The sequence below is a fragment of the Trichomycterus rosablanca genome, chromosome 5, assembly GCF_030014385.1.
Source record: "Trichomycterus rosablanca isolate fTriRos1 chromosome 5, fTriRos1.hap1, whole genome shotgun sequence".
NCBI classification, from domain to species: domain Eukaryota; kingdom Metazoa; phylum Chordata; class Actinopteri; order Siluriformes; family Trichomycteridae; genus Trichomycterus; species Trichomycterus rosablanca.
This window is the reverse complement of record NC_085992.1, coordinates 24,948,411-24,973,500: the sequence shown is the minus strand read 5'-3', so window position 1 is coordinate 24,973,500 and position 25,090 is coordinate 24,948,411. Positions and strand designations below refer to the sequence as shown.

The following is a 25,090-nucleotide window of genomic DNA, read 5'->3' as shown; positions in this document are numbered from 1 at the left end:
TGAACAAACATGGACTATTACATACACAACCTACCTCATAAACATTAAACCTCATCATACAATGCACAATTGTACATCACAATGACTGCAGCTATGCATAATTTGCACTAAATTTTCTATCTGACAGAACTCAGTCAGTACATCACAATTGTACATCACAATGACAGCTATGCATAATTTGCACCTAAAAATAACTTAAAAATATAACTTAAAATGCTGCTATATTTTCAAATTGTCCTGCACCATATATGACTGCTGCTATGTGCCTTTTTTATTCATTGTATAAAAGTTTTTATAGTTTAAATTTATATTTTGAAAAAAAAATGTTATACTAAGCTTTTATTCTGTTAGTTTAATTTTGTTCTTATGTATGATACTTATATTGACGTTTGGAGGATGAACAAAGTAAGAATTTCATTGTACAGTGTAACTGCTGGTTCTTCTGTGCACATGACAATAAAACTCTTGAATCTTGAATCTACAATGTGAACCAACTAGGTAGGAGTGTCTAATAGAGTGGACAGTGAGTGGATATGGTGTTTAAAAACTCCAGCAGAATTGCTGTGTCTGATCCACTCATACCAGCACAACACACACTAACACGCCCACTTATCACCTGCTGGGGCAGCAGGTGGCTCTATGGGTAGCACAGTAAGAACATCCTGGGTTCGATCCCCAGGTGAGGCACATCCGGGTTCTTTCTGTGTTGAGTTTGCATGTTCTACCCCTGTCTGTGTGGGTTTCCTCCAGGAGCTCCGGTTTCCTCCCACAGTCCAAAGACGTGCACTTTTCTTTCCTTTTTATATGTTTTTAGCTCAAATGGCAAATGTTACATTTTAAAACAATATTATATACACTGATCATCCATAACATTGAAACCACCTCCTTGTTTCTACACTCACTGTCCATTTTATCAGCTCCACTTACCATATAGAACTACTCTGCAGTTCTACAATTACTGACTGATGTCCATCTATTTCTCTACATATTTTTTTTGCCTGCTTTCACCCTGTTCTTCAATGGTCAGGACCCCCACAGGACCACCACAGAGTAGGTATTATTTAGGTGGTGGATGATTCTCAGCACTGCAGTGACACTGACATGGTGGTGGTGTGTTAGTGTGTGTTGTGCTGGTATGATTGGATCAGACACAGCAGCACTGCTGGAGTTCTTAAATACTGTGTCCACTCACTGTCCACTCTGTTAGACACTCCTACCTAGTTGGTCCACCTTGTAGATATAAAGTCAGAGACGATCGCACATCTATTGCTGCTGTTTGGGTTGGTCATCTTCTAGACCCTCATCAGTGGTCATAGGACGCTGCCCACTGGCCGCTCTTGGCTGGATATTTTTGTTTGGTGGACTATTCTCAGTCCAGCAGTGACAGTGAGGTGTTAAAAAACTCCATCAGCGCTGCTGTGTCTGATCCACTCATACCAGCACAACACACACTAACACACCATTACCATGTCAGTGTCAGTGCAGTGCTGAGATTGATCCATCACCCAAATAATACCTACTCTGTTGTGGTCCAGTGATAGCTCAGTGGTTAAGGAACTGGACTAGCCCCGCCACCACCAAGTTGCCACTGTTGGGTCCCTGAGCAAGACCCTTAACCCTCAATTGCTCATCATGTTCTGCTCATTGTGTAAGTCACTTTGGATAAAAGCGTCTGCAGAACAGCATGAAAGGGAGCTAACAAAGTATGCAGAGAAACAGATGGACTACAGTCAGTAATTGTAGTACTACAAAGTGCTTCTATATAGTAAGTGGAGCTGATAAAATGGACAGTGAGTGTAGAAACAAGGATGTTACGCTGATCAGTGTATATACAGGTCCTTCTCAAAAAATTAGCATATTGTGATAAAGTTCATTATTTTCCATAATGTAATGATAAAAATTAAACTTTCATATATTTTAGATTCATTGCACACCAACTGAAATATTTCAGGTCTTTTATTGTTTTAATACTGATGATTTTGGCATACAGCTCATGAAAACCCAAAATTCCTATCTCAAAAAATTAGCATATTTCATCCGACCAATAAAAGAAAAGTGTTTTTAATACAAAAAAAGTCAACCTTCAAATAATTATGTTCAGTTATGCACTCAATACTTGGTCGGGAATCCTTTTGCAGAAATGACTGCTTCAATGCGGCGTGGCATGGAGGCAATCAGCCTGTGGCACTGCTGAGGTGTTATGGAGGCCCAGGATGCTTCGATAGCGGCCTTAAGCTCATCCAGAGTGTTGGGTCTTGTGTCTCTCAACTTTCTCTTCACAATATCCCACAGATTCTCTATGGGGTTCAGGTCAGGAGAGTTGGCAGGCCAATTGAGCACAGTAATACCATGGTCAGTAAACCATTCACCAGTGGTTTTGGCACTGTGAGCAGGTGCCAGGTCGTGCTGAAAAATGAAATCTTCATCTCCATAAAGCTTTTCAGCAGATGGAAGCATGAAGTGCTCCAAAATCTCCTGATAGCTAGCTGCATTGACCCTGCCCTTGATAAAACACAGTGGACCAACACCAGCAGCTGACATGGCACCCCAGACCATCACTGACTGTGGGTACTTGACACTGGACTTCAGGCATTTTGGCATTTCCTTCTCCCCAGTCTTCCTCCAGACTCTGGCACCTTGATTTCCGAATGACATGCAAAATTTGCTTTCATCCGAAAACAGTACTTTGGACCACTGAGCAACAGTCCAGTGCTGCTTCTCTGTAGCCCAGGTCAGGCGCTTCTGCCGCTGTTTCTGGTTCAAAAGTGGCTTGACCTGGGGAATGCGGCACCTGTAGCCCATTTCCTGCACACGCCTGTGCATGGTGGCTCTGGATGTTTCTACTCCAGACTCAGTCCACTGCTTCCGCAGGTCCCCCAAGGTCTGGAATCGGCCCTTCTCCACAATCTTCCTCAGGGTCCGGTCACCTCTTCTCGTTGTGCAGCGTTTTCTGCCACACTTTTTCCTTCCCACAGACTTCCCACTGAGGTGCTTTGATACAGCACTCTGGGAACAGCCTATTCATTCAGAAATTTCTTTCTGTGTCTTACCCTCTTGCTTGAGGGTGTCAATGATGGCCTTCTGGACAGCAGTCAGGTCGGCAGTCTTACCCATGATTGCAGGTTTGAGTAATGAACCAGGCTGGGAGTTTTTAAAAGCCTCAGGAATCTTTTGCAGGTGTTTAGAGTTAATTCGTTGATTCAGATGATTAGGTTAATAGCTCGTTTAGAGAACCTTTTCATGATATGCTAATTTTTTGAGATAGGAATTTTGGGTTTTCATGAGCTGTATGCCAAAATCATCAGTATTAAAACAATAAAAGACCTGAAATATTTCAGTTGGTGTGCAATGAATCTAAAATATATGAAAGTTTAATTTTTATCATTACATTATGGAAAATAATGAACTTTATCACAATATGCTAATTTTTTTAGAAGGACCTGCATATTGCAACTATATTGCAGATCAGTCATCGTCAACGCTTAGTCTCGATAAACTAATCAAACGCACAAAACAAGTACAGTACAGTACATGTATAGACAAAAAGAATGGGGCTAAAGTAAAAGTTGCTCCTCCTTTGTGGAAGTGTTAGAATGTGCCGTGCCTATTTGCCGGTTGGATCGGGTTACACTGGGTGGAGCTCGAAGGAGTTTATTGCGCGACTCAACAGCGCACAAACAGTAGAACTTTAGATTCGGCTCAGTATTCACGTTAAAACCATCAGAAATGTTTAAATGTGGAATCGCGTATCCCAGATGCAGGTGGATCCTGCCACTTCTTCTGCTCTTTGCGATCATTTTCGATATTATCGCCGTCGCTGCACAGTCCGGATGGGTAGAGGACGAGAATGCCAAGTCTCACTACGCCAGTATGTGGGAAGACTGCCGAGGCCGCAACAATAACTGGACCTGCTCTTCGCTTATGGAGTCCTGTAAGTTATGTGTTGTTATACATGTGTATAATATCGTTTGTATCATGTAAGTTGGGTATTTCATCCTATTGTAAACTTTAGGCCAATAACATTACATTAGGCTGGAACTGCGGTCATGGAGCGACTAACACTACTATTGGGCTTGCTTTATTCGCTTCACGGCGCAGGTGCGAACCATATCGCCGGCTACTTTCCACTGTACTTTATTATATAGTGTGTTTTTTGTTGGTAATGTGTTAGCAGGTTTGGTTATACATTTTTGCATGTTATATTATGCTATATACATACATTTTCAATTGATAGATAGAAAACACTGTTTATACTTTTCTGTGAAGATGTATTTTAATTTTGTCTTAATAAATAGCTAATAATTATAAAGAATTCCACAAGCGCAATTAATCTATTTGACAACAAGGATAAAAGTAAAAACAGAAAACCTGTTAAACTGGTGAACGTCTCTGTACAGGGGTGTGTAGATAGGTGTAACATTGCCTCCAGGTACCAGCCGCCATTTTGTCTCTGTCAGTTTCTGGGAACATATGTCCCTAAACAAGGTTATGATAATATTTTGTGTAAAATTATTACTTACATTTAAAAGAAGTACCTAAGAAATTGGTACATTTATTCTAATATATCAGTGGTTCCTAACCTGTGGCCTGCAAGTTAGTAAAATTGGCCTATGTTCAGATATTGTGTATGTAATTGCAGAGGCGAGTACAGTAGGCACAATGTTGCTTTAAAACTTTAAAATGTATTAACTAAATCAAAAATATAATCCAAATGATGACTTAAATTTAGTCAAACAGCCAGTGGTTTATTCATTACCCAGTATCAGCCGAAAATGATTTAAACTTGTTGGTGGTACATCCTGAAGTTATTAGTACAGACTTATTAGTTTATTATATAGACCGTTTCAATGAGGGTAAACAATAACAACGCTACTGCGCATGTCTGTTCCTTTCGCCTTTCCGGTAGCGCCACTTTTAAACATCCATCCAGCTGTCAACATGACGAGCTCGTACTTTTCGAGTCTCCCGAACGCGGAACAAACGCGATATTAGCAGAAATGAATGATAGATCATCAAGTATCTTTACCAGACCCTTTTGAGGAGAATTTAAGAAGTGTTTTTCCGCTGACCTAAAACGTTTGCCTGAGGTAACATACCCAGACGTGTATCACTACCCTGTTGAAACGGAGTGTGTTTACACCAGAGGCAGTGAAAGCATACCGCAGTTTGGACGCATACAATTAATTATTAAAATCATTATTGTGTCATCTCCCCTTTTGTGTCTGTTGAGTTAAGAACCATTATAATATGATAAAAATATGACAAACCACAGTGAATTACTTCTCATCTGAATTAGAACATATTAGCTAATGCTAAAACGATTTTTTATAGCCTAACTGGAAATACATGAAATATTTTACAGTAAGCACAATGTACTCATAAATAGAATGTTTACTTTTTGTATTACAAAAGTAGAACCATGTTTCTTTACAGGTCTGTGTGTCATTTAATAATTAAGCTAAGCTAATTATTACAGCTAATTAAGCCGTTAATATAATTCCATATAGTGACATTTCCCCAAAATATAGTCCTATAAAGTTATGGCTTTTACATCGTATTCTCAGGAAAATGTAAACTTTTTAAGGTTTATGTTAGGTTTATGTTTATTCTGTTCTATTAATACAAATATTAAGCGCCTGCATATTTTAATACACTTAAGCTAAACGTCAGGGACAAGACACCAAGAGAACAGCGTTTAAGTGAGTACATTTGTTCACAATATTTTATTATGAAATAATATATATTACATTTATTATAAGAGTTGATGGTGGGGATCCAGCCGGCTCTATTTACAGCAGCAATCCAAGCGTTTCGCTGTGCGTTGTCTTTTGGAAATCTGTTCACCTTAATTTCTGAAAGCAAGTTTGTACCTGGCCTGAGGGAACATCCGACAACCGAACAACACGGTCCTAACTTTAATTTAGACATACTGTCAATAAATCACAACTGAACTAGCGCAAAAGAATTGAAGCAGTTGTGGTCAATCGCTGTTGTTCTGAGCGCTGTTTACCACCAAGCGGAAGCGTCTTAGGAACATCAACGTCACTTCCTGGACTCATGAATATTCATTTGAAACGGTCTATATAGTGTATAACTAGCTGACATTTAGAATCAAATAGGTTTCTATTTACTACTACTAAGCTCTGGTGTAACACAATAGGCATGCCTCATGTCTATATTTAAATATATTTTGGCTTATTTGTTTTTTGTTTTTTAATTATCGTCCATTGCCCTTTTCATATTTTAATGAACACCTTAAATGGGAGAAGTGAATATACCTTCTACCTACCAACAGGTTATGATTAAGGGGAGAATAGTTTAGAGGCACAACCAAACACTCACAGGCGAATTAGGGAGTGCTCGAAACCCTAATTACTAAGCAGTTAAAAATGTTCAAGATCCAGTATTAAATCTTGAGACAGTATAACAAAAGTGGAAATGTTACTGTTGGTTACGGCTGTTCACTGTCGTTGTGTGACCCACCCTTTTTTTGCAGGGCGTAGGTGAGAGAAAGGTGTACACTGAACACACCCAACAAGTTTGCCAGGTTTATATCACTCACTGCCAAGTGCTTGTTCCCATGTTGTTACCAAGCTGTCTAATGCTTAAATGCTTGTCTAAGTTTTATTAATGCAGTAAGAGTGATAATTCAGGTCCTTGTTCAAATTAGTCTTATTCTTATTTCTTAAAAAATTTCACCGAGGTAACACTGTTGATGTGTTAAAGGGTGGATCAGATATTCACAGTCCAGACATCTCAGTTTCTTGTCTGTTTCTCATGTGTAGTCATTGTGAGTCATACAATGCATGTTCAGACTGCAGACGCTAAACCATATTCTTTGAGTAAATATAATTATATTATATTTTATTCAAAGATTTAGTTATTTGACTATTAATTGGAAAGTTGCTGGCTCAAGCTTCATCACACCCATAGATATCACTGTTGGGCCCCCTGAGCAGGGCCCTTACCGCTCAATTGCTTCTATGTACAATTGTAGGTAACGTTGGAAAAAATATCTTAGTGCTCTAAATGTAAACATATTGGAACATCCAGAAGACTTCAATTTTTATTAGCCACTGCTGTAATACCAAAGTTGTACATGGTTGTTTGTTGCTGATTTGTAATGCATACATTTTCGTGCATGGTGTGTGTGTTAATAACATCGTTATTTTATTATGATGACATTAACCATGCCAATTAATTTGTTCAGAAGTTCAGATTTCCTTGAGTCTTATCTTTTTCATTTAAGCACATGCTTAGAAGTCACAGTTTAATTTAATCTACTCATCAGAAGCTTTTTAAGTCAGTAAATTGGCTAGGGAGAAGAATTCATACCCCAGCAGGATAATGATCTAAAACACCTCAAAGCCTTGAAACAACTACTTGAAGACCAAGGGGTCCTGAATGTTATGGACTTTTCTACAAGGTTGCCAGACCTAAACCTCTTTAAACATTGATCTCTGCACACACTGTGTATTAACATGAGATGATTACAACCCTAGATAACCTTAACAGTTGTATCAGTGCCCATAAATAATAAAGCATTTACTTTTACTGTCAAAAAGTTGCTGTTTTTTGAAAATGTAACAGCAGTCTCATGGAAAATAAACTACATTAATGAAGCAAACCAAGCTGCAATGATAACATCAATGCTTAAAGAGCTTTAAGGTAGACTGTTTATCAAATATCATAAGCAGAGTTCTTCCATTTATACTGTGGCATGGTGCAAAATATCCAAATGATGACCCACGTGCAGTCCGATTCCATACTGACACAAAATCACTTTTGCTTTTAAATGTGTAGTAGTTTTGTCTTGCATTATTTAAATAACATAGCTCTATAAAATTTTCCTTTTTGGGTTAGACCTGCAGTGTGCACTAATATACATATAAGAAAAAACCTGCCACATGTTCAATGAGGGTGGGTTGATTATATTTCAGCACTCTGTAGCACATGTGTGAGAGATCTGTAGCTCCACTATCAATTTAAATCAGTTGTCAGCTGTTGAAAATAATCTTGATAACCAGAGTTTGTGTATATAGATATGTTTGTATCAGTTAATAACCAGTTAATCTGTAGCATTCCTAGTCAACCTGACATATTTTTTTCTGTCATGCACACATTTCACACTGTAAAATAGGACACAACATTTTCTGTAGGAGAAAGATACAGAGTACAGGGGTTGGACAAAATAACTGAAACACCTGGTTTTAGACCACAATAATTTATTAGTATGGTGTAGGGCCTCCTTTTGCGGCCAATACAGCGTCAATTCGTCTTGGAAATGACATATACAAGTCCTGCACAGTGGTCAGAGGGATTTTAAGCCATTCTTCTTGCAGGATAGTGGCCAGGTCACTACGTGATGCTGGTGGAGGAAAACGTTTCCTGACTCGCTTCTCCAAAACACCCCAAAGTGGCTCAATAATATTTAGATCTGGTGACTGTGCAGGCCATGGGAGATGTTCAACTTCACTTTCATGTTCATCAAACCAATCTTTCACCAGTCTTGCTGTGTGTATTGGTGCATTGTCATCCTGATACACGGCACCACCATTGGATGCACATGGTCCTCCAGAATGGTTCGGTAGTCCTTGGCAGTGACGCGCCCATCTAGCACAAGTATTGGGCCAAGGGAATGCCATGATATGGCAGCCCAAACCATCACTGATCCACCCCCATGCTTCACTCTGGGCATGCAACAGTCTGGGTGGTACGCTTCTTTGGGGCTTCTCCACACCGTAACTCTCCCGGATGTGGGGAAAACAGTAAAGGTGGACTCATCAGAGAACAATACATGTTTCACATTGTCCACAGCCCAAGATTTGCGCTCCTTGCACCATTGAAACCGATGTTTGGCATTGGCACGAGTGACCAAAGGTTTGGCTATAGCAGCCCGGCCGTGTATATTGACCCTGTGGAGCTCCCGACGGACAGTTCTGGTGGAAACAGGAGAGTCGAGGTGCACATTTAATTCTGCCGTGATTTGGGCAGCCGTGGTTTTATGTTTTTTGGATACGATCCGGGTTAGCACCCGAACATCCCTTTCAGACAGCTTCCTCTTGCGTCCACAGTTAATCCTGTTGGATGTGGTTTGTCCTTCTTGGTGGTATGCTGACATTACCCTGGATACCGTGGCTCTTGATACATCACAAAGACTTGCTGTCTTGGTCACAGATGCGCCAGCAAGACGTGCACCAACAATTTGTCCTCTTTTGAACTCTGGTATGTCACCCATAATGTTGTGTGCATTGCAATATTTTGAGCAAAACTGTGCTCTTACCCTGCTAATTGAACCTTCACACTCTGCTCTTACTGGTGCAATGTGCAATTAATGAAGATTGGCCACCAGACTGGTCCAATTTAGCCATGAAACCTCCCACACTAAAATGACAGGTGTTTCAGTTATTTTGTCCAACCCCTGTACATTAAATAGTAAATGGATAATTAAAAAGAAACACCTGAGTGTTATTGTGATAATTGTTAATCCAGTTTTTTTTCTCTTTTAGCATGGGCTCAAGCTGTTGCTGCACTAATGATCATCGGCCTCATCATCCTCATCATAGCCTTCATCATTTCTTGTGTGGCACTGTGTTGTACCCTCAACATACCCCTACTGCCAGTCATCGGAGCACTCCTTATTATTGCTGGTACGAGTTTATGTGACCTTAAAGTTAGCACAGTTAATCCACAGCGCACTGAATGACAACAGTGCATGGCAAAAGGAAAGTGGTTGCACTGGTGAACACAAGTCTAAACAAGACAAGCCTCGAGCAATTTCCAAATAATTTACTGAAGTTGCTCTGCTTTGAGCACCACCCTAAGCTTTTGTTTTGCTGTTGCCTTGGAGAACTAGGAGTGGTTTGTTGCTAAGTGCTCTCTCTCTCTCTCTCTCTCTCTCTCTCTCTCTCTCTCTCTCTCTCTCACTCACACACTCACACACTCACACACTCACACACACACACACACACACACACACACACAGAAAGCCTGAACACATGTACCTTTTAGCAAATCTCACAGTTTCTCTTGTAGTTTCACTTGTAAGTTTCACACTTTTTGTAATCAGGTCTCAACCACCATATATGCTGCTCTGAATGTTGTTGAAGAAGAGCAGAAAGAGCCCACCCTCGGTGACTAATCTTTTCTGCCCATAAAATCTTTCTCATGCTTGTGTTAGAAAATTGCACCTACATGCTTAATCAGGGTGCGGCAGGCTGATCTTGTCATAGTCCTTACCAATACTGGTGGAACTACCAGTCCTGTCTAATAGATATTTTTCTTGAGTCTGTGAGTGATCGGTGAGTGCTTGGCGAGCCGCTTGGATCGAGTCGTTGAATCGATTTTCAAGCCCCAAGTGAACGCCAATTTGCCTCCGAGCTGCCACATATAGCCGCGACCTGAAGTAATACAATGATATAATGACAGTTATGAAGATGTTAGTTCATACACAGTAAATTATGCTCTGAAAAAAGCAGCTTTGGTTACATTCATGACAGGAACGGCAGTCACCCATTACACAAGGTTCTTCAGTTCACAAGGCCATACCGAACACGGTCCTGGACAATTTTGTATCTCTAATTCACCTCACTTGCATGTCTTTGGACTGTGGGAGGAAACCAGAGCTCCCGGAGGAAACCCACGCAGACATGGGGAGAACATGCAAACTCCACACAGAAAGGACCCAGATCGCCCCACCTGGGGATCTAACCCAGGATCTTCTTGGTGTGAGGCGACAGTGCTACCCACCGAGCCAACGTGCCGCCCAGAAGCCCGGAAATAAACAATTAGAAACAGGTTAGGGCTCTTAGGGTTACGAAATTAAAGAGTCAGTTGTTTCCAAGGAATTTCAGATTCATTCAAATGACTTGATATGATTGACATTTTGCTAACCGTTTAATTTCCTAAGAAGATAGATACGTTATTCCTAGGATGTGGCACCTAATCATAAGCTTGTTGGAGTTCCTTTTCGAAACCCATGATCAACAACACCTGTAATACCCCTCACTCTAATAGGAAGGTCTTCCACAAGATTTTGGAGTGTGTCTGTAGGAATTTGTCACACTGCTTCACATTTTTTATAATCTGTTTATGCATTGGTGCAGTCATGCTGGAACAGGAAAGATCCTGTTGCCACAAAGTTGGAAGAAACTTTTTTCCACACATATTAGCAGTGGGTGTAGTTGAAGCAGGGTGTGATCCTGCCTTGCCAAGTGTTTTTGTTGAGAACGAAGGGCTAACAATCTAGATCATGATTCATTACTGAAGATCAGTGAGTAAAATGTGATCTTAAAATCTATTTAGGTGGAGCTAAAAGTTGGAGCATACATGCAGTCACTGTAAAAGATAGTTTGTGCACTTGTATGGTTTTATTTGAGAAAACCTGATGTGTTTTTGTGTATAGTAATGGTTTATCTATAAGATATGTGGTTGGGATATAGATAGCTAGCTGTGTAAAGGGCAGGCAGAAAGCAAGTGTACACAAATCTACACTTGGACATTTGTCATTTTAATTGCAGTGTTTTTGGAGACCTTTGTGTATACATTTTAACACAACTGCATTTTTAATAATCAAACATTTTTGTATAGCTATTTTGTATTTTATCCTTTACTCAACCCCCCCCCCCCCCCCAAACAAACCAGAAGTTACCAATAAAATGGGGATGTATCCCAAATTGACTCAGATTTAGAGAAATGCAAACGAGTTTTTAAATCTTTTATCTGGGCCTCTGGTTACTATCTGTAAGGAGTTTGGTATGTCTGTGTGGGTTTTTCTGAGGTATGCTGGTTTCATTCCACCTCGCATTGCAGGAGGTGGTCTGGTTTTTGTCATGTGTGCTTTGTGTTTGTAGACCAGTGCTCTGTACTTGGTATTTTTACCCCTTAGTGTTTAGGTGGCACAACACTCTGAAGGTGGACCACCTCCTTTTGCTCTCAATCTAACCGTATCCAATTCCCCCTAATTGAAATCATGCTGCTAGTAACACTTTTTCTGGGCGGCATAGGGGCTAAGTGGGTAGCACTGTCGCCTCACAGCAAGAAGGTCCTGGGTTCGATCCACAGGTGGGGCGGTCCGGGTCCTTTCTGTGTGGAGTTTGCATGTTCTTTCTGTGTCCACGTGGGTTTCCTCTGGGTGCTCCGGTTTCCTCCCACAGCCCAAAGACATGCAAGTGAGGTGAATTGAGGACACTAAATTGTCCAAGACTGTGTTCGATATAACCTTGTGAACTGATAAACCTTGTGTAATGAGTAACTACCGTTCCTGTCATGAATGTAACCAAAGTGTAAAACATGACTTTAAAATCCTAATAAACGAACAAACAATTTTTCCTTGTGGCTAAGGAGGGCTGAAACGATCCTGTGCCCCCTCTGACACACACAGTCACCAGCTGAATATTTTTGCCTGTCTATAGTGGAATCTCATGGAGAGCTGCACTGCATTTAGAGAGACATGCTAGATGCTCCAGATTATTCGTCACTAGTGCAGGCATCTTGGCTAGACAGCGTAGGGTGTATACAGTGCCTTGCAAAAGTATTCGGCCCCCTTGAACTTTTCAACCTTTTGCCACATTTCAGGCTTCAAACATAACGATATGAAATTGTAATTTTTTGTGAAGAATCAACAACAAGTGGGACACAATCGTGAAGTGGAACGAAATTTATTGGATATTTTAAACTTTTTTTAGAAATAAAAAACTGAAAAGTGGGGCGTGCAATATTATTCGGCCCCCTTGCGTTAATACTTTGTAGCGCCACCTTTTGCTGCGATTACAGCTGCAAGTCGCTTGGGGTATGTCTCTATCAGTTTTGCACATCGAGAGACTGAAATTTTTGCCCATTCTTCCTTGCAAAACAGCTCGAGCTCAGTGAGGTTGGATGGAGAGCGTTTGTGAACAGCAGTTTTCAGCTCTTTCCACAGATTCTCGATGGGATTCAGGTCTGGACTTTGACTTGGCCATTCTAACACCTGGATACGTTTATTTGTGAACCATTCCATTGTAGATTTTGCTTTATGTTTTGGATCATTGTCTTGTTGGAAGATAAATCTCCGTCCCAGTCTCAGGTCTTTTGCAGACTGCAACAGGTTTTCTTCCAGAATGGTCCTGTATTTGGCTCCATCCATCTTCCCATCAATTTTAACCATCTTCCCTGTCCCTGCTGAAGAAAAGCAGGCCCAAACCATGATGCTGCCACCACCATGTTTGACAGTGGGGATGGTGTGTTCAGGGTGATGAGCTGTGTTGCTTTTACGCCAAACATAACGTTTTGCGTTGTGGCCAAAAAGTTCGATTTTGGTTTCATCTGACCAGAGCACCTTCTTCCACATGTTTGGTGTGTCTCCCAGGTGACTTTTTATAGATATCTTTGAGAAATGGCTTTCTTCTTGCCACTCTTCCATAAAGGCCAGATTTGTGCAGTGTACGACTGATTGTTGTCCTATGGACAGAGTCTCCCACCTCAGCTGTAGATCTCTGCAGTTCATTCAGAGTGATCATGGGCCTCTTGGCTGCATCTCTGATCAGTCTTCTCCTTGTTTGAGCTGAAAGTTTAGAGGGACGGCCGGGTCTTGGTAGATTTGCAGTGGTCTGATACTCCTTCCATTTCAATATGATCGCTTGCACAGTGCTCCTTGAGATGTTTAAAGCTTGGGAAATCTTTTTGTATCCAAATCCAGCTTTAAACTTCTCCACAACAGTATCTCGGACCTGCCTGGTGTGTTCCTTGGTCTTCATGATGCTCTCTGCGCTTTAAACAGAACTCTGAGACTATCACAGAGCAGGTGCATTTATATGGAGACTTGATTACACACAGGTGGATTCTATTTATCACCATCAGTCATTTAGGTCAACATTGGATCATTCAGAGATCCTCACTGAACTTCTGGAGTGAGTTTGCTGCACTGAAAGTAAAGGGGCCGAATAATATTGCACGCCCCACTTTTTAGATTTTTATTTCTAAAAAAAGTTTAAAATATCCAAAAAATTTCGTTCCACTTCACGATTGTGTCCCACTTGTTGTTGATTCTTCACAAAAAATTACAATTTCATATCGTTATGTTTGAAGCCTGAAATGTGGCAAAAGGTTGAAAAGTTCAAGGGGGCCGAATACTTTTGCAAGGCACTGTATGTACAGTGGCAATACATTTGATCTATTTCCCCCCTTAGACAAAGCCAATCATGCCTGCGTGGGTGCCTGACCAGGATGATAACACAACATGGGATTCGAACTTAAGAGCTCAAGATCTTGGTGGTGATGGGCTAGCTCATTAGACAGATGAATCTTAACATTATGTCACTAAATGCCTAGTTATGAACCAATTGTAATTTATTACAGTTCTTCAGGAGGTGTTTTTAAATGTATTGTTTACTTCAAATTAAGAAAAGCAATCTGTACGTTTTAAGTCTATTATAAGATTTTGTCCCATTTCATTTTTGATATGTTAACCTGACCATGTGACACTTCCATTTCAGCGATTTTCCAGATCATCGCTCTCATCATCTACCCAGTGAAATTCAACGAATTAATTTTTGAAGGCCACTACGACTATACCTGGGCATACGGTTTTGGCTGGGGAGCCACCATTATAATGTTGGGCTGTGGCATTCTCTTCTGCTGTCTGCGTAACTATGAAGACAAACTCAGTGGAACGGAAAAGGTTAAATACATCTACCAATCATCCTAAAACGAACCTTGCTACACATTTAAAACTGCTTCGCGAAGAATATTTTTAGGACGTTATAATTTGACCTAATGATTTTAAGTGCACCAACTGGCACAACTTTGATTAGATGTTTACTAACATGTACAGAGCTCTATGTACAGTATTTCATACCTTGTTAGAGTTATTTGGAATTATGCATTTTTAGGAGTGTTCTGTTGACACAGACATATAACAAGGCATGCATTTTGTTGCAATTCCTGCTTAAGATTTTTTAACACTGTCTATAGCTGAAAATCAATGACCTTTCATTGACATTTTGCATATCAATCAATATTATATTCTCTACTGGAAAAAAAATTGGGATAGATCATTCCGGGATGCCGACCTGAGCAGTACAAATAACTTTGTCATTAAATCTGACACAAGTGTATTTGACACGTTTTTATTAAAAAATGTTTATTAATGCAGCATGTAATACCATTACAATACCCACATTTACCACAAATTAATGTATGTTCTGTGTGTATACTACCAATGTCACATTACTGTACTGAGATTGTGGAAAATATGCCACTCTGCTAGTGCTCATACTGTTTTCCTACTGCTGTATAGATTTTGTGTTTGGTGTAACTGGATGAATTAATATTTTTATTGCTGACATGTTTTTTTTCTTTATTCTTGCTTTTTTACATTTTTAACTTGCATACCTGTATATTGAGTTTGGAAAGAATTTCTGCTCTAGTACAAAAATACAATGTTTAGTGCTTGATCTGATGTTCTATATACCTCTCTTTTAAAAGTAAATTACAATACTAACTATAACTTAAGGGGTGTTTTTAACTGTAATTAATGTTTTAAGTAATTTGGTTAAGTGTGACTTGCAAGCCAATTCATAATAAAGGGAAGGCCAAAATAACATTTTGTGTGTTTTTATGTGGGTCATGTATTGAAATTGAAAACTGTTACAAGACAGGAATATACCCTAGACCAGGCTGCAGTCTTGCAGGTGTGCATCTTTAACATACACTATATTGCCAAAAGTTTTCGCTCGTCTGCCTTCACAGGCATATGAACTTGATAGACGTCCCATTCTTAATCCATAGGGTTTAATATGATGTCGGCCCACCCTCTGCAGCTATAACAGCTCCAACTATTCTGGGAAGGCTTTCCACAAGGTTTAGGAGTGTATTTATGGGAATTTTTGACTATTCTTCCAGAAGCGCATTTGTGAGGTCAGACACTGATGTTGGACGAGAAGGCCTGGCTCGCAGTCTCTGCTCTAATTTATCCCAAAGGTGTTCTATCGGGTTGAGGTCAGGACTCTGTGCAGGCCAGTCACTTGGTGGATGAGTAGCTGTCGTTCCCAATCGCTTCCACATTCTTATAATACCATTGATAGTTGACTGGAATATTTAGTAGCGAGGAAATTTCACTACTGGACTTGTTGCACAGGTGGCATCCTATCACGGTACCATGCTGGAATTCACTGAGCTCCTGAGAGCGACCCATTCTTTTACAAATGTTTGTAGAAGCAGTTTGCATTCCTAGGTGCTTGGTTTTATACACATGTGGCCATGGAAGTGATTGGAACACCTGAATTCAATGATTTGGATGGGTGAGTGAATATTTTTGGCAATATAGTATACTCACCCAGGGGTTATTTAGAGTGGCCAGTTGGTTTTCTCCATGTTTTGGTTGGTAAAAGACATGAAACTAAATTTGTGGATTGTGCATTTGTCCCAAAAATCATGTTGTTGTGTGACACTACCAAATACTGCCACTGTGCTGCCCAGGTGTGTAAAATGTGCTTTCTTTTTCCTTGTTTTTAGATTTGTTTAAAGTTTTGAAAATGCATTAAACTCTAATCAGTACACATTAAGCATTTAGAAGTCTGATGACTTGTTTTATGACTTGACTTCTGATTAACCTAGTGCTTCAGCCGATATACACCGATCAGCCATAATATTAAAACCACCTTCTTGTTTCTACACTCACTGTCCATTTTATCAGCTCCACATATAGGAGCACTTTGTAGTTCTACAATTACTGACTGTAGTCCATCTGTTTCTCTGCATGCTTTGTTAGCCCCCTTTCTTTCTGTTCTTTAATGGTCAGGACTCTCCCAGTACCACTACAGAGCAGGTATTATTTGGGTGGTGGATCATTCTCAGCACTGCTGTGACATTGCTGTGGTGGTGTGTTGGTGTGTGTTGTGCTGGTATGAGTAGATAAAACACAGCAGCGCTGATGGAGTTTTTAAACACTTCACTGTCACTGCTGGACTGAGAATAGTCCACCAACCAAAAATATCCAGCCAACAGCACCCTGTGGGCAGCGTCCTGTGACCTCTGATGAAGGTCTAGAAGATGATCAGCTCAAACAGCAGCAACAATTGAGCGATCGTCTCTGACTTTACATCTACAAGGTGGACCAACTAGGTGAAGTGTCTAATAGAGTGGACAGTGAGTGGACACTATTTAAAAACTCCAGCAGCGCTGCTGTGTCTGATCCAATCACACACTAACACCCCATCACCATGTCATTGTTACTGCAGTGCTGAGAATGATCCACCACCTAAATAATACCTACTCTGTGGGGGTCCTGACCATTGAAAAACAGGGTGAAAGCAGGCTAAAAGTATGTAGAGAAACAGATGGACTACAGTCAGTAATTGTAGAACTACAAAGTGCTTCTATGGTTTTAATGTTATGGCTGATCAGTGCATACTTGTGGTTTGTTAAATCTTGATTTACTGTGTTACGGACTGTGTTAACGGACAGTGATTTTCCAAAGTACTCCCAAGCCCTGTGTTGATCACAATAGCACGCTGGGTTCTCAAACCATACTGTCTGAATGCTTTATTGTTGCCTTTGACTTTCTCAATAGTGGTTTTTGATCCTGGAATCTGTAAAGTTGTTTTGAGACAATGTGTATTGTATAAAAAAAAAATAAAAAAAAAAGCTATACAAAAAGATTTGATTGAATTTGATTATTGGCATGTACACTGTATGGACAAAAGTGTACTGACCATGAGTTTGTGTAACATCCCATTTTAAAACTCTGGAGCATTGTTACAAAATTGCCCCATCCCCCTAATTTAGTCAAAATTGCATTTGTGAATTCGGGCTTTAATGTTGGATGAGATAGTCTGGCTTGCAATTGACATTTTATCCCGAGGTGGTTCTGATGGAAACCTGTTTAACCGCCCGAGGTTAAGGAATGAAGTCGAGACTGCCGTGCCAACAATGCTGCTCCTGCCGGATGTGACGGATCCTGGCGTGTTTTCACCAAAAATGTCAAGAACTCACTACAGACTTTATTACAGACTGGACTGAATAATAACTCTATTATTATTTATTTATTTATTATTGCTAGTTACAACTTTTAGTTCATTTTAATTCTGTGTTTGTATGATTTGTGTAAAGCTTATTTATTTAAAGTATCCTCCAGACCACCCAAGAAGGATGGGCCCTGCTGAGTCTGGTTGCTCTCAAGGTTTCTTCCTGTAACTTTAAGGGAGTTTTACCTTGCCACAGTCGCCCTCGGCTTGCTCAACAGGTGTTTTTGTATCTGTTGGTCCTGGATTTTGTAAAGTTGCTTTGAGACAATTTCTATTGTAAAAAGCACTATATAAATAAATTTGACTTATCTTGACTTGACATTCCAAAATATAAAAAAACAAAACAATATTCTAAAAAAATTTTAATGGGGTCTTTATGGACTATGTACGCTGCCCTGGTGGAACAGGAAATGACATTCCTAAGCTGTTGCCACAAATTGAATGCATATAATTTTAGTTTTTATAATGGATTTTATACACCTGTTGTGTGTGGCTACAACACCTGAACCAAATTATGAGAAGGGGTGTCCAGAAAGCTTGACCATATACTATATTATTTTGTAGGTACTGCCTGCACATCATCTAATGATGTATAAAACCACCAGGTGGCGCTGCTGGTAGTTTTACCTAGAATAGAACTGCAAGCTTTTGGGATGAGTGTGTAGTTTCTGTTTAACAGGGCGGACACCACACAAACAACACACCTGCTCTTCATTCCAAACCATAAAGTATCATGATCACGATCCACTGTTGTGGAACAGAAGCTAAGAGAAAAGAGACTTTTATTATTTATATTAAATACACAGTTAAATAAACAGTTTATAAATAAAATATAGTATATAATGCACACTGTGACTGTTAGAGGTGCAAGTGTGTTTTATCAAAATGTTTTGACAACCAAATTTACATAAATTAAATATGTACACCTGCTATTTATTATAGGTATAATCTAGTCCTGTGCATGGTAAACAAACCCAATTCCAAAAAAGGTTGGGACAGAATAAAAAATGTTAATGAAACAATAACGACAACGATGGTTAGCACATCTTTGTTGAACTGTATTTGATTAAAACAGTACAAGAACAACATATTAATATTTTCAACTAAAATTAACGTTATTTGTTTTTTTTTTTATGTACAACCCCAAATCAGAAAAAGTTGGGACAAAGTATGAAAATTGCAAATAAAATAAAAACACAGAGTTTCTTACATTTACTTTGACTTTTATTTGATTGCAGACAGTTTGAACCCAAGATATTTCATGTTTTGTCAGCTCAACTTCATTTCATTTATTAATATACCTCCATTCCTGCATTTCAGTCCTGCAACACATTCCAAAAAAAGTTGGGACGGGGGCAATTTAGGGCTAGCAATGAGGTGAAAAAACTAAATAATGATGCGATTCCAAACAGGTGATGTCAACAGGTGATTGTAATCATGGTTTGGTACAAAAGCAGCATCCAGGAAAGGCTGAGTCTTTGATGAGCAAAGATGATCAGAGGATCTCCAGTTTGTCAACAATGAACCTCAAAGGAAGATTGGAAGGGATTTGCATATTTCTCCCTCTACAGTGCATAATATCATTAAACGATTCAAGTAATCAGAAGGAATTTAAGTGTGCAAGGCCAAGGGCGCAAGCTTAAGCTGAACACCCGTGATCTTTGATCCCTCAGACGGCACTGCATCAAGAACCGCCACTCAACAATAGCTGATATAACCACATGGGTGAGGGATTACTTTGGCAAACCTTTGTCAAGCACTACAATACAGAGTTACATGCACAAATGCCACTTAAACTTTACTGTGCAAAAAAGAAGCCTTATGTTAACCAAGTCCAGAAGCGGCATCGACTTCTCTGGACTCGGAGGCATCTAGGATGGACCATCACACAGTGAAAACGTGTATTGTGGTCAGATGAATCAGCATTCCAGGTCTTTTTTGGGAAAAATGCCTGCAAAAGCCAGGGTCTGTCATGGTATGGGACTGTGTCAGTGCCCTTGGCAAAGGTCATTTACACTTCTGTGATGGCAGCATTAATGCAGAAAAGTACACTGAGATCTTAGAGCAACATATGCTGCCTTCAAGACGTCGTCTTTTTCAGTGACGTCCATGCATTTTTCAACAAGACAATGCAAAACCACATGCTGGACGCATTATAAAGGCATGGCTGCGGAAGAAGAGGGTACTGGACTGGCCTGCCTGCAGTCCTGACCTGTCCCCAATAGAGAATGTGTGGAGAATTTTGAAAGGAAAAATGTGACAACGACGACCCCGTACTGTTGCACATCTTAAGACGTTTGCAGGAAGAATGGGACAAAATAAAAGCTGAAACACTAAATCACTTGGTATCCTCGGTGCCAAAATGTCTTTTAAGTGTGGTGAAAAGGAATGGCAACATTACAAAGTGGTAAATGCTTTACGGTCTTAACTTTACTGATATGCAGGAATGGATGTTTATTAATAAATGAAATGATTTGAGTTGAATGAGTTGAGCAGACAAAACATAAAATATCTCAGGTTCATTCTGTCTGCAATCAAATAAAAGTCAAATTAAATATAAGAAACTCTGTGTTTTTTTTAAATTATTATTTGCATTTTCCATGCTGTCCCAACTTTTTCTGATTTGGGGTTGTAAATATAAGACATGGTTAAATGTTTATCACTTTTTAATTTATTTTTTTAAGGTCAATATTTTAGGTGCCATAACAGGACTCCAATCTATTGCAGGGCAATACACAATCACACATTCACTTACACATGCTTAGGGGCAATTTAAAGTAATAGCCAAATTACCCCAGTTAACTGGAGTAAGCAAAGGAAACCAGCTTATACACTGAGAAAACATACAAAACCCACAGACAATTATTAGAGATGTAGATCAAACCCACTTTCATAAGGCACTATTGTTTGTTGCCTGTTGTATGTTGTACCAGCTGCTCTGTTTGTTGTTATTATTATTATTACTATTAGTAGTAGTAGTAGTAGTAGTAGTAGAAGTAGGTAGTCACAGTATTATTACTGCCACAAGATGGCAGCATATAATTTCTTTAAAGATTAAGACGCTTCATAAGGTTCTTTTTGTATGATGTAATTGCAGTCTGGCCATATTGTCATTAGAGGCGCCAGTTTGTCCTTTCACATGTTTAGTCTTTTATTCACTTATTAATCCTGATCAGGGTTGTGGTAAATCCGTCCTGCCCCTCATGGAAACACCCAGGAACACCACACATCAGCTGGCACCTATTTTTATTATTATTAGAAATAGCCAATATCCAGTCATCACTACATGATTCATTGACACACCTGTCCATAAATGGATTTTCCCAAGAATACGTTCTAACATTATCATGTTATCATGACACACCAAACACTATGTACAATATGCCCAAAAGTATGTGGACATCCCTAGTTTTCAGGTGTGTTTTTACAAGTTTTATCCACACCCATTGCTAACAGGTGAAAAAAACTAATTATTCAAAATTATTATTTATTTATACAAAACATTTATACACTCATTTTAGACATTTTTTTTGTCACAAAGATTCAAGAAAAAGCTATTTTAACAATTATGCTTCTATCTGCACATAAATAATTTTCATGAACAGTGGCGTAACTAGGAGCTCATGGGCCCCACTGCAAAAAAAAAAAAAAAAAAAAATTGGGCCCCTTCAACAAATTTCATATTACACAGGTGGGGGAGCAGTGCGATGAGGGGTTGAGTTCATGTCATGGAGGGCCGCCCCCGCCATGGATCCCAGTGCACCTGCCCCCCCTGCCCTCCCGGTAGTTACACCCCTGTTCATGAAACATTTCAATCAGGATTAAGTTCCAACCATAGCACTGGAACTGCATGAATTACGGTAGTTAATGATCTATTAATGTCCTACAATAAGAGATGTCTTTTTTCTTGTTCTATTAGAGCAGCGTTTAATACATTAAATTATACAGTTTTACTAAATAGGCTAAAAATACAGTAGGTATTAAAGAACACACTCTCTTAGTTGAAATCTTATTATCTAACTAACTGCTACTAATTTGTTAAAGTAAACAATAAATGCTTTGAAACTACAAAAGTAAAATATGGTGTTCCACAGGGGTCCGTGTTGGGACCTCTATTACATACACACTATGTGCTACTGTCAGGAAACATTTCTAAACATGGTATAAATTCAAACTATGATGCACATCATATGACACACATCTATTTATTAGCCAAACCAAACAATATTCACACAATCAGGAAGACTAGGGATTTTGTAAACAAAAAAGACTAGGTGTCATGTTACTTTCTTATACTAAATTCAGATAAAACTGAGGTATTACTTGCTGGATCCAAGGTGGATAAGTTCTACAACCTGGGATTTAATTCCAGTGCTTTCTCTGTGACTCCCAGCTCAGTTGTAAAAATCTGGGCATCACAATAGATTAAGACCACTCCTTTAATGCAGTTATTAGTTAGTTGCTATCTTTTATCTGTAAAATATATGTAATATATCTTTTCACTGGATGCTCAAACCGCAGCAGCTTGAGTGCTAACTAGAACTAAAACTAAAAAATGTGACAAGATTAGTTCTAGTCTATCATCTCAGTATCAAACTTCAAGACTGGATTCTCACTGTTGACATCTTATTATGAATGATTTAGTTAATATCAAACTTTAACCACTTTTTTGTGTTTATTACATATGAGATGGCTCCGACATGAACCCCTTCACCAACCTAAGGCTGCAACCTGTAGGTTTAAGGCTGCCATACTAACAATGCTTTTATTACTTGACTGCCAGATATGCTAGACTGCTGGATGTGTTGGGCATGTGGGATGACTGCACTCTCAATGTCCAGAACTGACCAACAGTGTTACGGGGTGGGGGGTGGAAGCACTCAAAAAGGTGGTAGTAAAAAAGGCGGGAAACGGCAAACAAAGGAGACGCCGAAAATGGTGTATTCAAACAAAGGAAGACAATAATAAATAGCCTTAGGGCTGGAAACACTTCTTTAACAAAAAATGTGTTTTCTCAGAAATAAACTTAGACAGGGAGCTGAACCCTTTAAGTTCAGCTCACACAGATTTTCTACCTGAGTTTATATCTCAGTTAATCTACTTTATTTTTTCTTTGTTTCAGCTTTCTGTTCATTTCTCTCTTTTCTTTTGCTTGTTTGTTGTAGCTTTCTTTCTCTTTTCTCCTTTTGCTAACTACCATACCGTCTGCCCCTCTACAAAGGGCAACGGGTTGTGTGAGCTTTTATGCAGCACCCTGCAGGTGTGTCTGATTAGTAGTAATCAGTGCTGGGGCTTCTGGAAACTGGAGTTCTGAGAGCTGCTCCCAGCAGCTCTCTTACTGTGCCGCCCAGGTCCCCTGCTGGTGACCAGCGGCATGCACCGACCCCTTACAAATAAACTATTCTACCACAGACTATACTTTTCACGTGCTATAACTTTTGTTAGAGATATTTTAATTTGTATTTAGTTAAATTCTAATGAACTCAATTATTCTCTATGCCACCCAAAGAGGATGGGTCCTGTTGAGTCTGGTTCTTCTCAGGGTTTTTTTCCTAGTGATTTTAAGGGAGTTTTTTTGCCCTTGACTTACTCATCAGGGGGCTTTAGTTCTAGTTTACTTTTCTATACAAATTCATTTGACTTGACGTTTTATTGCCTATAATTTTTTTGAATGGATTGTTCATCAAGCTAGTGACGTATACTAGGTTCTCCGGGAAGCTCTTTGTTCTCTTTTCATGACCTTTATACTTATCGCAACACATGAGGGGGGCAGGGACAAGTTTTACACAGGCTCAGTTTTTGGATCATGCACATCCTTTTAGCTCTTTGTAAAGCCTCAAATGGTATGAAATGCTTTGAAATCTAGAAACTTTCCTATTCAGCTAAATAACTACTGACCTGTTATTAAAGCTGTGAGTCAATGTGTAACTTACTAAAAAGTTACCCAAAAAGAAATAACCTAAAAAAAAGTGATTCCCCTTCAAGTACTGAATGTTCCCCAAGTGCACTCCCCCACTTTAGCTGCAGTGGAGTTCAAGCCTAACTCTAAAGTGCTTTTCTTCACAAGGGACAACCCCCTAAACTCTGAACATTTAGACTTTTCTTGAATCAGAATGAAATGCCGGTTAAATTTACGGGATCTGGTTACGCCACTGATGATGAGTCAACGTGGACCCTATGGTTACTAGAAAGGGACATGTGTCAGATAACAGCATGCAAATTATTCCTGCTTTCATTCTCATGGCTGTTTAGCACGTGAGAAACTTTCAGTTTTGGTCTCTATGATTGTGATTACATTTTGTCACTGCACTTTTTATATCAAGTCTATATGTACACTTAATTGTGGTCAGAAAACATTCACACTCAGGATTATATGCACAGCAACTTACTGTAATACCGGTGACATTTAGATGGGGTCTAATCTTTCGCTTTTGTTATCACAAAATAGTATCGTAAACCCTAGGCCTTCGGTACTTTCCACATACTGTTGAGATATAATGTATTTTATTTAATTAGTACTATTAATTTATCATATTTAATGTGAATGTAGTATAAGGCCATTGGTCCCTCTATATTGCCCAAACTGTGAGTGAGAAAATATGTATGTACATTTACATTTTAAGCATTTAGCAGACGCTTTTATCCAAAGCGACTTACACAATGATCTGAACACAATGAGCAATTGAGGGTTAAGAGCCTTGCTCAGGGACCCAACAGTGGCAACTTGGTGGTGGCGGGGCTTGAACCGGCAACGTTCTGTTTACTAGTCCAGTACCTTAACCACTGAGCTATCACTGCCCTGTACATAAGTATGTATGTAATTTTATTGCCCTAAGTTATATTGGTCTGTCCATGGTGTCTTTCTGCATCGAGTCTGCACTACACCCAGACCAATCCACCTTTGTATATTTTTGGGAGGTGAGAAGAAAACAGGGTACCAAAGAAAAACCACAAAGAAAGAAGAAGAGCATGTAAATCTTCTGACAGTGACAAACCCAGGTCCATAAGAATTATGATAGTATGGAATGATATGGTACCCACTCTACCAGCTGTGTCACTGTGCCACCTTGTATTGCTTAATTATTCAA

The 25,090-nt window shown here is 39.4% G+C and overlaps 1 protein-coding gene across 1 annotated transcript; it reads left to right on the top strand.

The window, feature by feature from the left end:
• The first annotated feature begins 3,649 nt into the window (after positions 1–3,649).
• On the top strand, positions 3,650–15,578 carry perp (p53 apoptosis effector related to pmp22). The gene is made up of 3 exons (XM_062995002.1): positions 3,650–3,931; positions 9,510–9,650; positions 14,472–15,578. The coding sequence occupies exons 1-3, from the start codon at positions 3,727–3,729 to the stop codon at positions 14,681–14,683; spliced, it is 558 nt and encodes a 185-aa protein (XP_062851072.1). The 5' UTR covers positions 3,650–3,726; the 3' UTR covers positions 14,684–15,578.
• The last annotated feature ends 9,512 nt before the right edge of the window (positions 15,579–25,090 follow it).